The sequence below is a fragment of the Aspergillus viridinutans genome, assembly GCF_018404265.1.
Source record: "Aspergillus viridinutans IFM 47045 DNA, scaffold_9, whole genome shotgun sequence".
In the NCBI taxonomy this organism is placed as follows: domain Eukaryota; kingdom Fungi; phylum Ascomycota; class Eurotiomycetes; order Eurotiales; family Aspergillaceae; genus Aspergillus; species Aspergillus viridinutans.
The window spans coordinates 1329097-1341580 of record NW_025091225.1 but is presented as its reverse complement, the minus strand read 5'-3'; the positions used below and the strand labels follow the sequence as shown (position 1 = coordinate 1341580).

The window sequence follows — 12484 nt, the reverse complement described above, 5'->3', positions numbered from 1 at the left end:
CCCTATAAATGCCCATCCTCAAACCGCCGACTCGGCCGCGGGGGACGGGCTCGGTTTGCTGTTGCCAGGCGTACCTTTCGGGCTAGGCTGGGGAGTACCCACGGCACCTTTCGACGGCCGGAACAGCTCATTCAACTTGTTGTAGAGATCGTTGACCGCTGGCATGTTGGGAGGCGGCGTCATGATGGCCGGGGCGGTGGGAGCCACACCGCCAGTTTTCTTCGCCCGATCGGCAATAGTCGCCAGATACGCCAAATTGGCCTGGAGACGGCGCATACACTCAACATACTCGAGACTGGGCTTTTGCGTCGGACCCTTGGCCGCGTCGGTCGCCTGGTCGGAAGTTGGTGATGGATTGTTGTCTTGCGATGCTTGTTGATTGGGAGGCCCGCCAGCCTTGCCAGCCGCCTGCAGATTGATGACCTCTTGCAACAAGATGGAGTTGATATCCAAAAGGGTCGAGACACGAGCTTTCTCTCGCGCTGCCGCAGCCGGACTCTGCCCTGCTGCCGGAACGGATCCTTGCTGTTGATTTGGCTGCTGAACAGGGCGTTGTTGTTGTTGCTGTTGCTGTTGCTGTTGTTGCTGCTGTGCTGGAAGCATGCTATTCGCAGAGACCGAAGCCATGTTCTGGGTAAAGTTTTGCGCCGCACTCGGGGACATGTTCGAGGTTGGGGTGCCTTGATGCGGCACGAACTGGCTAAGAGTTGCTGGAACAGGAGGTTGGGTGAAAGCAGCAGAGAAATTCCCGTGGGGTCCTGCAAAGCGGGAAATTGCACATCACGTTAGCGGCTTGCCCAAGAGTCTAAATCGGTCCGTCCGAAGAAGTAGTGCGACTGGGTACTCCGGAGATACTCTCTAAATATGAAACGGGGCAGGGGAGGAGTTCAGGAACGATATTGGGGTAATGGCCCGCACAGGTAGGGCAGGAAAATCATGGCATCCATCAGGCAGTTGGTCTGAAAAAGACAGCCGAATCAAGTTCATTCCAAGCAAAACAAGCTTAAGATAGCAAGTGCAAGTACTTGATCGACAAGACGACAAGACGACCGACGAACCAGGCCAAGGGGACAATGCACCCGACGCAGAGGAAGGACGGCCGGTGAATGGCTGAACGACCCGAAAAGGAAGAAAACAGAAAAAGAAAAGATAAACTAGAAAACAACCATTGGAGATCGCAAGTCAACGTACCAGACGGCTGCTGAGGGAAACCAGACGGCATCATAGCTCCACCGGGACCGCCAGATTGCAGAGGCACGGGACCGAAAGAATGCTGCTGATGCGGTTGTTGGACCGGCGTCTTGGATTGGGGAAATGAGGAGGTGGTGGGCATAGCATTCGGGTAGAAAGCGAACTGCTGTCCGTGTGGACTCTGTGTGGTGACAGGATAGCCTGGGTTGTGGTGCTGCTGCTGTTGCTGCAGAGGAGGATAGCCGGCAGCGTTGGGATCCATTTTTCCTTATTCACAGTGGTCTGGTCCGAACGTAGTACCTTAGTGATTTGACTCCTGGAGAAATTTGCCCCCAGTGTTACGCTCGGCGGTTCTTTCTTCCCGCTCGACCTATATTAATCGCTGGACGAAGGGGGGTTGCGCAAAAAAAGACTTGAAATAAGGAACCGCACGGACGATAGACAGGGCCCCAGTTAGAGCGCCAGAATAATATGCGAAGAAGAAAAACCAGCTTAGCTAAGGTACGCCCCGTAGACAGTTGTCTGACTCGCCGGGGAATCCAGGGATGAGTCGTTAGTGTACGGAGTCAGAGGACAAAAAAGGCCAAGCACAACGGTGATTGGCTCAAAGAAAAAGGTGCTTTCAGGAGTTGGAAATTGGAATAGACCAGGTTAAGGGGTGGAACAGTTGGTTCATGTGGCTAATAGACAGGATCGACTCCGGGGTCTTCTTTCGCTGGGACAAATCGATTCATCGACCACTGGGCTTCGGAACTGGAATTATTCGTCCGCCGAAGTCAGAGCGGTTGCCATTGCAACTGAAGTCTGACAACATGATGCCTTTGACTCGATACGGAGGATAAGAATCGTGTCTGATATATTGAACTGGTCTACAGAAGAGAGAGATTGCGGTAGAGTTACTATACGTAAGACTCATATGGGTAAAATACTTCTCTGTATTTTCCAAAGGACATGGGTACACCGTTACGGCTTACCTAAAAGAGTCAAACTGAGACATCCCAGGTCAATCATCGACTGCAACTATCGTGGATGCAAAGGTAGATGGGCACAAAGGATCTAATAAGTACCTATCACTTCAAGTCCATTGCAAGGTTCTTCCCTTACCTCTCCGAGAAGTGAAACCCTTCCAGAACTTCAACATCCACAGGCCTGCGCCCGACCCGCTATGGTGCGTCTCGGCTACACTGACAGTGACAGCTGATATATGATGGATCATATCTTTCATGCTTCATCAATCATCAATTCGCCATTCCCCAACCATGGCACATAGCCATTAAGAGCTTGACAAAACAGTCTCCTGTTTCCATTTCCTGGACATGATTTCCGACTTCCGAGTGTCTAAATCAGGTAACAATACCACTTGTCTGATCGGTTTTGTTGATCTGTCATTCGAGAAGTCTCCCCAGGCGGGCTGGGCCGATGGAAGGGCTTGCCATCGATGGTCTCCGTTCTCAACATATGTGAATCTAAGACAGCTCATTGCCAGATTGTTGCTGCGGCACGTCAATTAAAGCGATATTGACTCGGTCCCTTCAGATAAGAAGCATATGATGTCCCTGTGATGGGAGAGTTGTACTCACCTGATAAAGTTACAGCATCAGGCCATCTCGACCGCAAAGTCTTGCTTCCATCTGAAGTACTGATTTTGTTAACTTGGGCCATGTAGCGCCCTAACTTTTTGAATCCTTCAGCGCTATATTACGCGTTAACTGCGGATACCACCGGCTCATGCAAGGAGCATTGATCTATGGTCCCGGGATACGAACAGCCCTTATTATGGGAGTATCTCGAAGATTGGACCGTGGAGGACCGGAAATATGACTCCCGAACTATCACAGGTGAGTAGTTCTGCCACCAATTTTTGCGGTCCATCAATGGTTGGTACACCCATCTTTGCCCCATTGGAAAAGAAGCTGTTCGCCAATTCACACCTATGATTGGATATCATGGATTGGACACGGCCGTATTAGGAAGTCCATTATTATAGCAGATCAGCCGCGTCTTCTGCGAGTCGAATGCTTGATCCCGTATTCGCGTGATGCAGGCCGGCGAGGGCAGGTTGATAATTACCAATGTTGTGGGAGCCATCAATGTAACTATTGCTCTCCAACGATTTGTACTTACTCTAAGAAGGTGATGTCAGCTTGATCAATAGGCGACTGTACTCTTGCGAGGTTCGCTGTCTAGTGTCTAGTCAGTTGGCCTCTGGAGATCGTCAGACGCAGAAGAGCGTTAGTTCGTAAGCCCAATGCAGCTGAGGGGGGGCCCTCCTGCGCACCGCTGTGCCGCATTAATGTATACATGGCAATCAGGCAGCCTTGGCCAGGGTAGACTCATGAATGCAATTGATTACGGTTTTGGTCTGAGAGTGCAGGTTGCTTTTTCCGTAGGGTGTTGGCAGGCGCTCTCTAAGCAGAGTTGTTTCGCGCGTATAAAGCAGGCTGGAGCATCACACGACAGCTTCGAAGCCCAGACAAACCTTGTGAACTCCAGTTCGTGGATCTTGTCGTTGCTACGATCTCTTCTGTGCCCGGTTTTCTTGTTGCTCGATAAGACATGTCTTCGGAAAGTAGGTACCACCTGCTCTCTCGCACCTTATTGGCAGTGGGAAACCTGGATCGTTGACTAGCGTTCTCATGTTAGAGGACTCGAAGTTACCATCCTCGACTGGTGACAAATTCGATTATTTGCAGCAGCTGGTACAAATACCGAATATCCGAGAAGCTAGTTTCTTGTTTAAAAAGCTGACTCAAGCTGATGCAGACGCCAGAGTCAACGGATGTCCAGCTCGGGAGTCTCACGAATGGACATTATGCCATCATTTATACTGATCGCAATGGCAAAGTTCGGGTGCAGACTTCCCCTTCAATTGCGAATAGCTGCCAGACCATCCTGTCTCCCATCGTTATGGAGAACTTTCTGGAAGCAGTGGCAATATCAAACAAAAACAGCTTGTTTCCCGGCCCAAGTAAGACCTTCAGATACTCACAACAGAAATCGACTGACGACTGAGGGCTAGACTCCATCCACGAATCAGCTTCGGCCAGATGAAGCAGCCCGCTGTCGCCACAGTCACTTGGGAAAGGAGAGGCCAATGACGTGCCGGACCAGGACGATATAAAGGCGTCGGAGCAAAGAGGCACAGCTGAACAGATGCATACTGATCATGGCCGTCAGGGAAAAAGGAGGAAAGTGTTTCATGAATGCGTAGTGCCACTGAACATCACTTGCCATCAGAAAGCCATGTTGCCGCTCCGAGACAGAAGACTTCTGCGAAAATACTATCAAAAAGCGTTCGAAAGCCTGCAGCAAATCAACTGTCGAACTATCGCTAAAGCATATGTCAAACTTGTCGAGCCCCGAAAGCAAGCCAATTATCCTTATAACGGGCGAAAGCTTATCGCTGGTATCTCTCGACAGCTCGATCCAGAGGTGACAAAGCCAGCCTGGTGGCCACATGGTGTCAAACATAGAGAGCCCGACCATCTTCCCAAAGCGGGTAAGATATAACGAAGTCTTTGTCAGTTTTTCAGAAGCTGATCGTATCAGAGAGAGTTCGATTGCTTGTACACATTCTCTGCGAGCTTCGCGATTGCCGTGGCATCACCGTCGCGAAGCTTAGAGAGGCCGATCAGTCCATCCGCCGTCTGATTTCACCACCGGACTGTCTGGGGGTCCTGGACGAGATCTATCGCGTCCGAGAGGAAGAGGAGAGTTACCTGGACGACCATCTCGGTACGTAGCACTTGACGTTTGGATCAACATAAAAAGAGGCACACTCATCTCTTGACAGACGAACAAGCGGTTGTGTATATCTCTCTAGCACACTTGCCGGATGAGATAGACCCGAAGGATGCTGGTTCTCCCATGGCAGAAGTGATGAACGCAGACGTGAACCCGGTTTACAAGAGAGAGGGTTACGACATGGAGTCCCACACATCGGTCTTTCCGTCAACAGGAGCCTTTTTCACCAGTCATATTGATACAACAAGCGGAAAGGGTGTTCCTGGGATCATGCACGCCAACCCGGATTCCTGTGCCTCCGCATCATTACCGACTCTCAAGATACCGAAAGAGGTCCACGAAGGGGAACATCCGTTCTCTGCAAGCGTTCCAGCGGCTTATACCTTTCACCATGCTCCCCCACCTATCCCGTTGAACTTTCACGCCTTTCCCCTGCGATTTGATCATGAACCGAATGTCAGTCATGGGCAGCAAGATCAGCATGGGCCCGATATGGGCATTGCGGGCCATGGTATGGAGAATTGTCCAAACCCGTACTACTTTAACTTTTGACGTCCGATTCTTGGTGAGGCTGATGAAGCTTCCTTCAAAGTTGACTTTGGGAGGATTTGCTGGTTAGACTTAGGTTGCTGCACGTAAAGCTTGATGTCGGTCCCTGTGGATCATTTGGCGGGCGACTTGATACAAGTCAAAGCGCATATTCTCGTTCATCATTTTACCTCATATAGAGAATTTAATAGTGGTTGAAAGTAGTCAAATCTTAAGAACTGGTTCGAGAAGCTGAAGACATTTTGAAGTAGGAAGAGGACAAGGAGAGTTTTGCTTTGGAAGGGAGGTGACAGAAAATAATGACACCTCCCTAGTTGGCTGCGCACCTGACCTTCCAGAAGTGGTATCTAAAGCTGCCGTTGAGCCCCGCCCTAAGATGCTCGAAGCAAGTCCATCAATTGAGATTCTTTGATAGATGACCTCTTTTGTTTGCAAAGTTGTATATAAGATGTATAAATGTTTCATGAACAAGCCTGGTTTGCGTTTCAGCAGTGAAGCTAATCAAAATTAGGTAGATGTCCGAATGAATTCATTTTGCAAGTGCTGGACTTATTTCAACTAGTTACAAGAAGAGGAAAAAAGCAAACGAATGGATCTGCTAGGACAGTGATCCATTTACAGGCACTGCGAGTACCAGTCATTCTGCTTCTGGCAAGTGGTTCCACTGACACAAGTTGTTGGCCCGGTCCAGCCGCTACCGCCGCACTGTCCCCATTTCTGAGCAACTGCAGCAGAGCTTGCACCTGTTGTAGTCGTGGTCTGCGCGGTGGTGGTCAAGGTAGTGGTCGTTGCGGAGCCGCTTGCTCCCAGGCCCGCCAGCAGGCCATTGTATGCTGGCTTCTTAACATAGTTCTCATCCCAAGGACATGCGGCGCCGTAGCCTGAGAACACGCTGGGAACCCAGGAGTACTTGTCAGTCCAGTCCCAGATGGTGACACCCACACAGCCGGTGGTGCTAACGCATGCTGCGGCCACGCCCTGGAAGTCAGTGGACTGCTGGGCCAGCAGTGCAGCGGTCGAGGGCAGCTGCATGCGGATGTCAAGTTCGGTATAGGCGACCTCGACGCCAAGAGCAGTGAAGCCCTTCAAGACGGTTGTCAGAGCCGATTGGCTCGGAGTGCTGCCGACAATGAAGTGTGCCTGGAGGCCGACGCCATCAATCTTCGCTCCGTAGGCCTTGATCATCTTGACGATGTTCTGCGCAGCAGTCGCTTTGGCGCCGGAGTATTCAATGTTGTAGTCGTTGTAGTAAAGTTTCACGCTAGGATCTGCTGCGGCAGCAGTCGCGAATGCAATGGGAATGTATGCTTCACCGATTGTCTGGTAGAAGATGGAGTCACGGAAGGTACCGTCCTCGTTCAGGGCTAGATTGCCAGGCTTATCAGTTTCAGAAGTCGTATTGAAGGATAGATGGAGCAACCGACCTTCATTGACAACATCCCATGCATAGCACTTCCCCTTGTAGTGAGTGACCACGTTAGTGATATGGTTCTTCATGGCGGCCAAAAGAGTTGCATTGGTCCACGATCCGCTAGAGACTGTCAACCGTTAGAGAGAATTTGAGAATGAACGAGACATCCGCTTACCCCAGCTCGGCAGCTGACTGTGCCAGACCAGATTATGGCATCGCATCATCTGGCCATTCTTGGTCGCCAGATTGACAATGGCGTCTCCATTTGTGAACGAGAAAGAATTCTGAGAAGGCTCGGTGGCATCCCACTGTCCGTCAAAGCAAGCAATTAGCTCCTGACGCAATTGCTCTAGGGAAAAAATGTAAACAAACCTTCATTGAGTTTCCCGGTGTGAGTTGACCGAAGTCGTCGGTGTTGCTCAGTTGAGCGACGTACGCGGTGTCCGTGAGCTCTGGGTTGTCAGTAGCGGAGCCGAAGTACTTTAGTCCTTTGGCTTTGGCTGCTGTGTTCAGGCCAGCTCCATATACGCTAGAGCAATGTCAGAGCTGTTTCTTCTCATGAGGAGTGGGAAACATACAGAGGCAGAGCAGCCAGGGCTGCTGCGATTGAAGACAAATGAACCATCTTGGAAAGTACTTTGAGATACGAATTCAAGAAGGATAGTTGTCTAGTCTAGTCAATCGTAAAAGAATTCCATTGCGCAGGTCTGGATGCCCGTTCTTATACGAACGAAGCCTTCTACAATTCTAGGACAAGGACCAGGCTAAAAAGCCATGGTTCTCAATACTCCGTAGTCCAGATTGATCCAGATCTCTTCAACCGGCGCTAACGTCGTCGACTAATTTCCTCAATATATTCTTCAGGTCAAGGATAATGTGATGGCCGTGTGGCCTGTTCGGGGCGAGGCACCGTGGCAGATTGGTTCAGGAAGGCATTGACCACACTGACTCGTCGCTTTGGGCAGCATGACCGGCGCGAGTTCGGCCAAGAAACAGTAAAGACCCATATTTGTCGAATAGTCTCTAAAGAGATCAAGCAATGATAGCTTTTAGCCTGAAAAATAGACACGAACGCTCATAGGGAGTGACAGCTGACGTATGTCGGTTCACAGTGATTGGGAAGGTGAGTCAGTGAAGATTGTGTAGGGATTGCGATTAATCTATCTTCAACACCAGAGTGACCAGACAGGTTAGTGTTGTTGACAAGGGATTTAGGGTGTTTCAGGGGTCACTTCAAGTGCGACAATCGATGTTTTGACACCCATTTTAATGACTCGAGAGACTTTGATACAAATGTTCTTTGAGTTAAAGAGGTAATCTGGCAAACGCGAAAGCGAACCATGATCAACATTGTAAGAGGAGCAGGTACAAATGGCAAATGCCGACTACCACTCTTCAGCTTCAGTACGTCAAACAAGTAAGCAAGATCCAATAAACCTCCCTTTCTCCAGAAGTGGAGTTCTTCAGGGGATGAAGGAACGGAACTTCCCCGCATTTTGTCCGGATAAATTGGGGCAAAGCAGTGGTTGACCATCCATTCAATTTACTCCTTAGATGAACTGGCTTCCAGTCGGAAACTTAAGAGACATGACTTTCGTCAGTAGCGAACTAACGTAAGCGAAATTCATCTACCTATCTCATCCTATACAGTCATAAAAGTTCGTTACGTAGGAGATTCGGCCCACGATTCCGGCGCCATTCGGCAGTTTGTCCATACAGCCTGAAGAAATACAGCCTGAAGAAATACAGCCTGCAGAACAGCCTATGGCTGTATGTACATCGTTGAATTTATAGGGTATCCCAAGGATATTCAGGGATCGAAGATCCGAGAAATACACGGTAACACGAATCTCTGCGGAGTGCAGAATGTGGAGAACCATGCCTCTTCCCTGGGGTAGACAGATAGCGGGCATTTTGCCCAACGTTGCCTGCCAGGCCACGGTGTGAGCTCAGAAGCATTCAGTCTGACGGACTACTGCACGTGCAATAGCCAGTGCATCCCTGAAGTAAATGCGCCGGTCGACGGAAATTCTAACCGGTATTACTCCTAAGGATCAGCCTTCTTTTCTGGCCTTCATCTCGGCAATGAATTTTGCACTCTTGGAGGTCGGTATCACGTAGATCCTGACAAGCTCGTCGACTACTTCAACCTTGCCCCCGCTAAGGATCTGCAGAAGTGGTAGTTTCTTGCCGACCTTGATCAGTCCCCCTGTCACGGTTTCCATGAAGCAATCAACGCTGTTGATCGTATACTCCTGCTTGGTGTCCCATGGCAATGGGAAGATGTACTCCAGGTGATCTTCAATAGATGTCGTCTCAGAGAACGTTTTAATAAAGTCTGACTGGGCGTCCATGTGGTACAGCAGCACGGTCGGAAACTCAAGGGTACTTTCGGGAGACAAGGGATCGGGAGTCAGCCGAATGTGTGCATCCTCCATGTCCGGCGGTTGCGCTGTCTTGCGAGTCCTGATTTGTCTAGCGCGTAGTGCAGTACTGAGAATCAGCTTTTCCTTCTGTATCCGTTCCTCCTCCGTCTTCTTTCGCGCCGCAATACGCTCCAGAGTTGCCTTGCGATCGGCAATTTTGGCGGCCACTTGTTGTAGCGACTTGTTGTTGGGGTCAAGGGCGAGACCCCGCGAAGCGGCATCTTCGGCCTCCAGAAGCTTGTCGAGGGAATAAAGCGCCATCGCGGAACGATAGAAAGCTTTGATATTGTTCGAGTTGAGCTTGAGAACAGAAGCGCAGTCGAGAGTGGTAGAACGGTAATTTTCTGAGCTAAATTAGCAACTTGTGCCAGGTGTGGCCATAATGCAGTGACGTACTCAGTTCCAGATTGCATAGAGCGCGATTGATGTATGAAGCCTCCTCGACCTGCCGCAGGAGCTTCTCCTCCTCTTTGGGATCCTCTGGTTTATCCCACTTATCGAGTTTAGTTGTCACCACCGCAAGAGCCTTGGTATAGAACTCCTTGGCATCGATCCATCTCTTTTCTTTTGCTGCCTCGTTGCCTTGCTCGCGGTAGCTCTGGGCGACTTCGCCACGGGTACCTTCGTTCTGGAGTGCTTGGATGGCATCGAGCATGGGATTTTCACCATCTATGCAGGCGTGCATCGTCAGTCTTCGTCATGCAAATCGCATCTACCGGTTGGGGAGGATAAGCTTACTTTCGTCGCCCGCCTGATTAATATCCGTCATGAACAGCGGGGTCTTATTCATCATGCTCCAAAGCTCCTCCGAAGTATGCGACTTGACCGACGCCATAGTCGGCGGCAGCTTGGGTGCCCTGGGGTCATTTTCGAGCTCCTTCAATTTCTCTTCGTTGATCGGAAAGGGAGTCTCTTCCACGGCGGGAGAAGGGCCGTCATTGTAAATTTTGCTGGGAGGCACTTCGGTAGCTGGAGGCTGTTCGTTAAGATTGAGACGCTCGTCAAAGTCGTCTGGAAGCTCCTCTATTTGACCCATCGTGCTATCTGTGTTGAATAAACAAATGTTCGATATCTTGATCAAAAAAGTCTCACGAAATCAGTACTGGACAAATGCGACGCAGAACAAACATTGCAAACAAGAGGGGATAGGGTTTGCCCTGCTGGCAGCTGCCTTATTGCCTTGGAAATGGAAGGCGGTGAGCCGTTCTTCCCCCAGTGTCGTCCCTATGTAAGATACCTCTCTACTCCGTACATTAAGGGCAGCAGCAGGTAGCTAGGTAGATGATGATGTTGCTCGAAAGATAATTGAAATTTCAGAAATGGGTTAGAAATATCAAGATATCCGGCATTCTGAATTTCATCTACCATCGCCCATCCCTCTCCCGGTACTGGACATTTGCGGGGGATGTACATCAATATCCATCCAGTTCACAGCGCCATCATCCATGCCCATAGACAGTTGTTTCCCATTAGAGTACAAAATCCACCGTTCCATTCCAATCAGCTGAGTGCTGAGTCGTTGAAATAAACATCCTATCCCTGGTTGCAATGTTTATCAAATAAACTGCGTTCCTGGCTGGAGCCACGGTTGACAGTGCATTTAGCACAAGCCACATCACTCCTTCAGCGTCCATTTCACTTCAGACCTCTTAGACTTCAGATGGCTCATTTAAGACTACGTCGTGCAGCTCAGTCCGTAACTTCTGTGGCCATACTTGGTATGGCGGAGATCTGATCACATGATCTCGCTCAGTAGATAGCTCCTTCCACTGTACAATAGTAAACATAGATTTACACATATAATAAATTAACAAAATATCTTCATATTCTGAACCTCTCTCTGCTTATTCTACAGGTTATGAGCCCAGAGCCTCTTAGAGAGCTCTAGGGAATCATTCCTAAGTTCTTTTCTTAAGCTATTTTACTACTTTTTGCTTTTAAAAAGCCTCTTTTAGTAGATATTCCGCCCAAAATATTTATCTGGGCTGGACATTCTACCTAAGATAGAAACTATCCTTTTATTACCCTTATTAATAGGGCCCTGTAAAAGGTTCTTATATTTAAGAATCCTTATATGTAGCGGGCAGGGCCCGCTGAGTGCTCAAGCCTACTAGGCACTCGCGATCTGCCTCAGGCACCAATGAACTCTTATCCAGCAAGGACACCAGCAGTCACGTGACCCACATAGTAATTAATATAGTAATTAATCTAGTTATATAATCTCATCCACCATTCATATACTCCTTTTTATGTTTAGCTGTTACGGCCCTAGTTAGAACCCTTTAGCAATTTCTTACTATCTAAATCTAGGTCATAGATTTATAAGGCTTCTAGCCCATGATATTAGAAATCACTCGCTGCTAGATAGTCAGACAGAACCAGACAAACCAGACAAACTAGATGAACCAGACAAACCAGATGAACCAGATGAACCAGACAAACTAGATAAACCAGACAAACCAGATGAACTAGTTAAATCAGATAGTCAGACAGAACTAGTAAGAGACAGCTGAACCACAGAACCAGCTAAGTAGAACTAGATAAAATAGTTAGATATCTATAATAGCTGAAATAGATAATATGGATAGCACAGATAGTATGAACTATAATAATATATTATCACAGATATTAATATTGCTAGAAGGACTAAGCAAAGGATATATATAGTAATAGAATACTATATAGATAGACCCTATAGCCTAAATAGCCTAGTAGTTATAAGAGATTATAGATTAAATAACTTAGATAGAAGTATAATAGATAGCTACTACTCCCTAGATAGATACTACTTCTGTAGTAGTAATGCCTACTACTTAGATAACTTCTATAGTACCTACTCCTACTGCTATACCTATAAATAAACTAGTAAGAAGGCCTAAACTAATTCTATCTAACTCTAACTAATTTAATAGTATTAATAAGGCTATATATAATATCTTCTATTCTAACTTACTATAGAAGCTAGAAGTTAACTACTTTATATTTAATAGTTACTATAACTGCATATAGTATGCCTTTACTAGGCTTAAGGACTAGGCTATAACTATAATAAGCTCTTAGATAGACTAGTATACCTAGAACTATACTATAATAGGAGCTAATCTAGATTATATAATTAGCTAGCTTAACCTTATATTCTAGGATAGGAATTATCCTAAGAAAG

At 48.1% G+C, this 12484-nt stretch overlaps 4 protein-coding genes across 4 annotated transcripts; 1 reads left to right on the top strand and 3 right to left on the bottom strand.

Annotated features, from left to right (window-relative positions):
* Positions 1-18: 18 nt before the first annotated feature.
* On the bottom strand, positions 19-1453 carry Aspvir_010072 (uncharacterized protein; the record flags this gene model as incomplete). Its single annotated transcript, XM_043273207.1, has 2 exons — positions 19-758; positions 1192-1453. The coding sequence occupies 2 exons, from the start codon at positions 1451-1453 to the stop codon at positions 19-21; spliced, it is 1002 nt and encodes a 333-aa protein (XP_043129142.1).
* A 2981-nt stretch (positions 1454-4434) lies between these two features.
* Aspvir_010071 (DUF2841 domain-containing protein) lies at positions 4435-5487 on the top strand (the record flags this gene model as incomplete). The annotated part of the gene is made up of 3 exons (XM_043273206.1): positions 4435-4690; positions 4741-4926; positions 4985-5487. The coding sequence occupies 3 exons, from the start codon at positions 4435-4437 to the stop codon at positions 5485-5487; spliced, it is 945 nt and encodes a 314-aa protein (XP_043129141.1).
* A 612-nt stretch (positions 5488-6099) lies between these two features.
* Aspvir_010070 (putative endo-1,4-beta-xylanase) lies at positions 6100-7520 on the bottom strand (the record flags this gene model as incomplete). The annotated part of the gene is made up of 5 exons (XM_043273205.1): positions 6100-6848; positions 6909-7022; positions 7071-7203; positions 7268-7424; positions 7474-7520. 5 exons carry the CDS (start codon positions 7518-7520, stop codon positions 6100-6102), a joined length of 1200 nt encoding a protein of 399 aa, XP_043129140.1.
* A 1429-nt stretch (positions 7521-8949) lies between these two features.
* Positions 8950-10357, bottom strand: Aspvir_010069 (HSP70/90 family co-chaperone CNS1; the record flags this gene model as incomplete). The annotated part of the gene is made up of 3 exons (XM_043273204.1): positions 8950-9665; positions 9718-9990; positions 10060-10357. 3 exons carry the CDS (start codon positions 10355-10357, stop codon positions 8950-8952), a joined length of 1287 nt encoding a protein of 428 aa, XP_043129139.1.
* Between the last annotated feature and the right edge of the window lie 2127 nt (positions 10358-12484).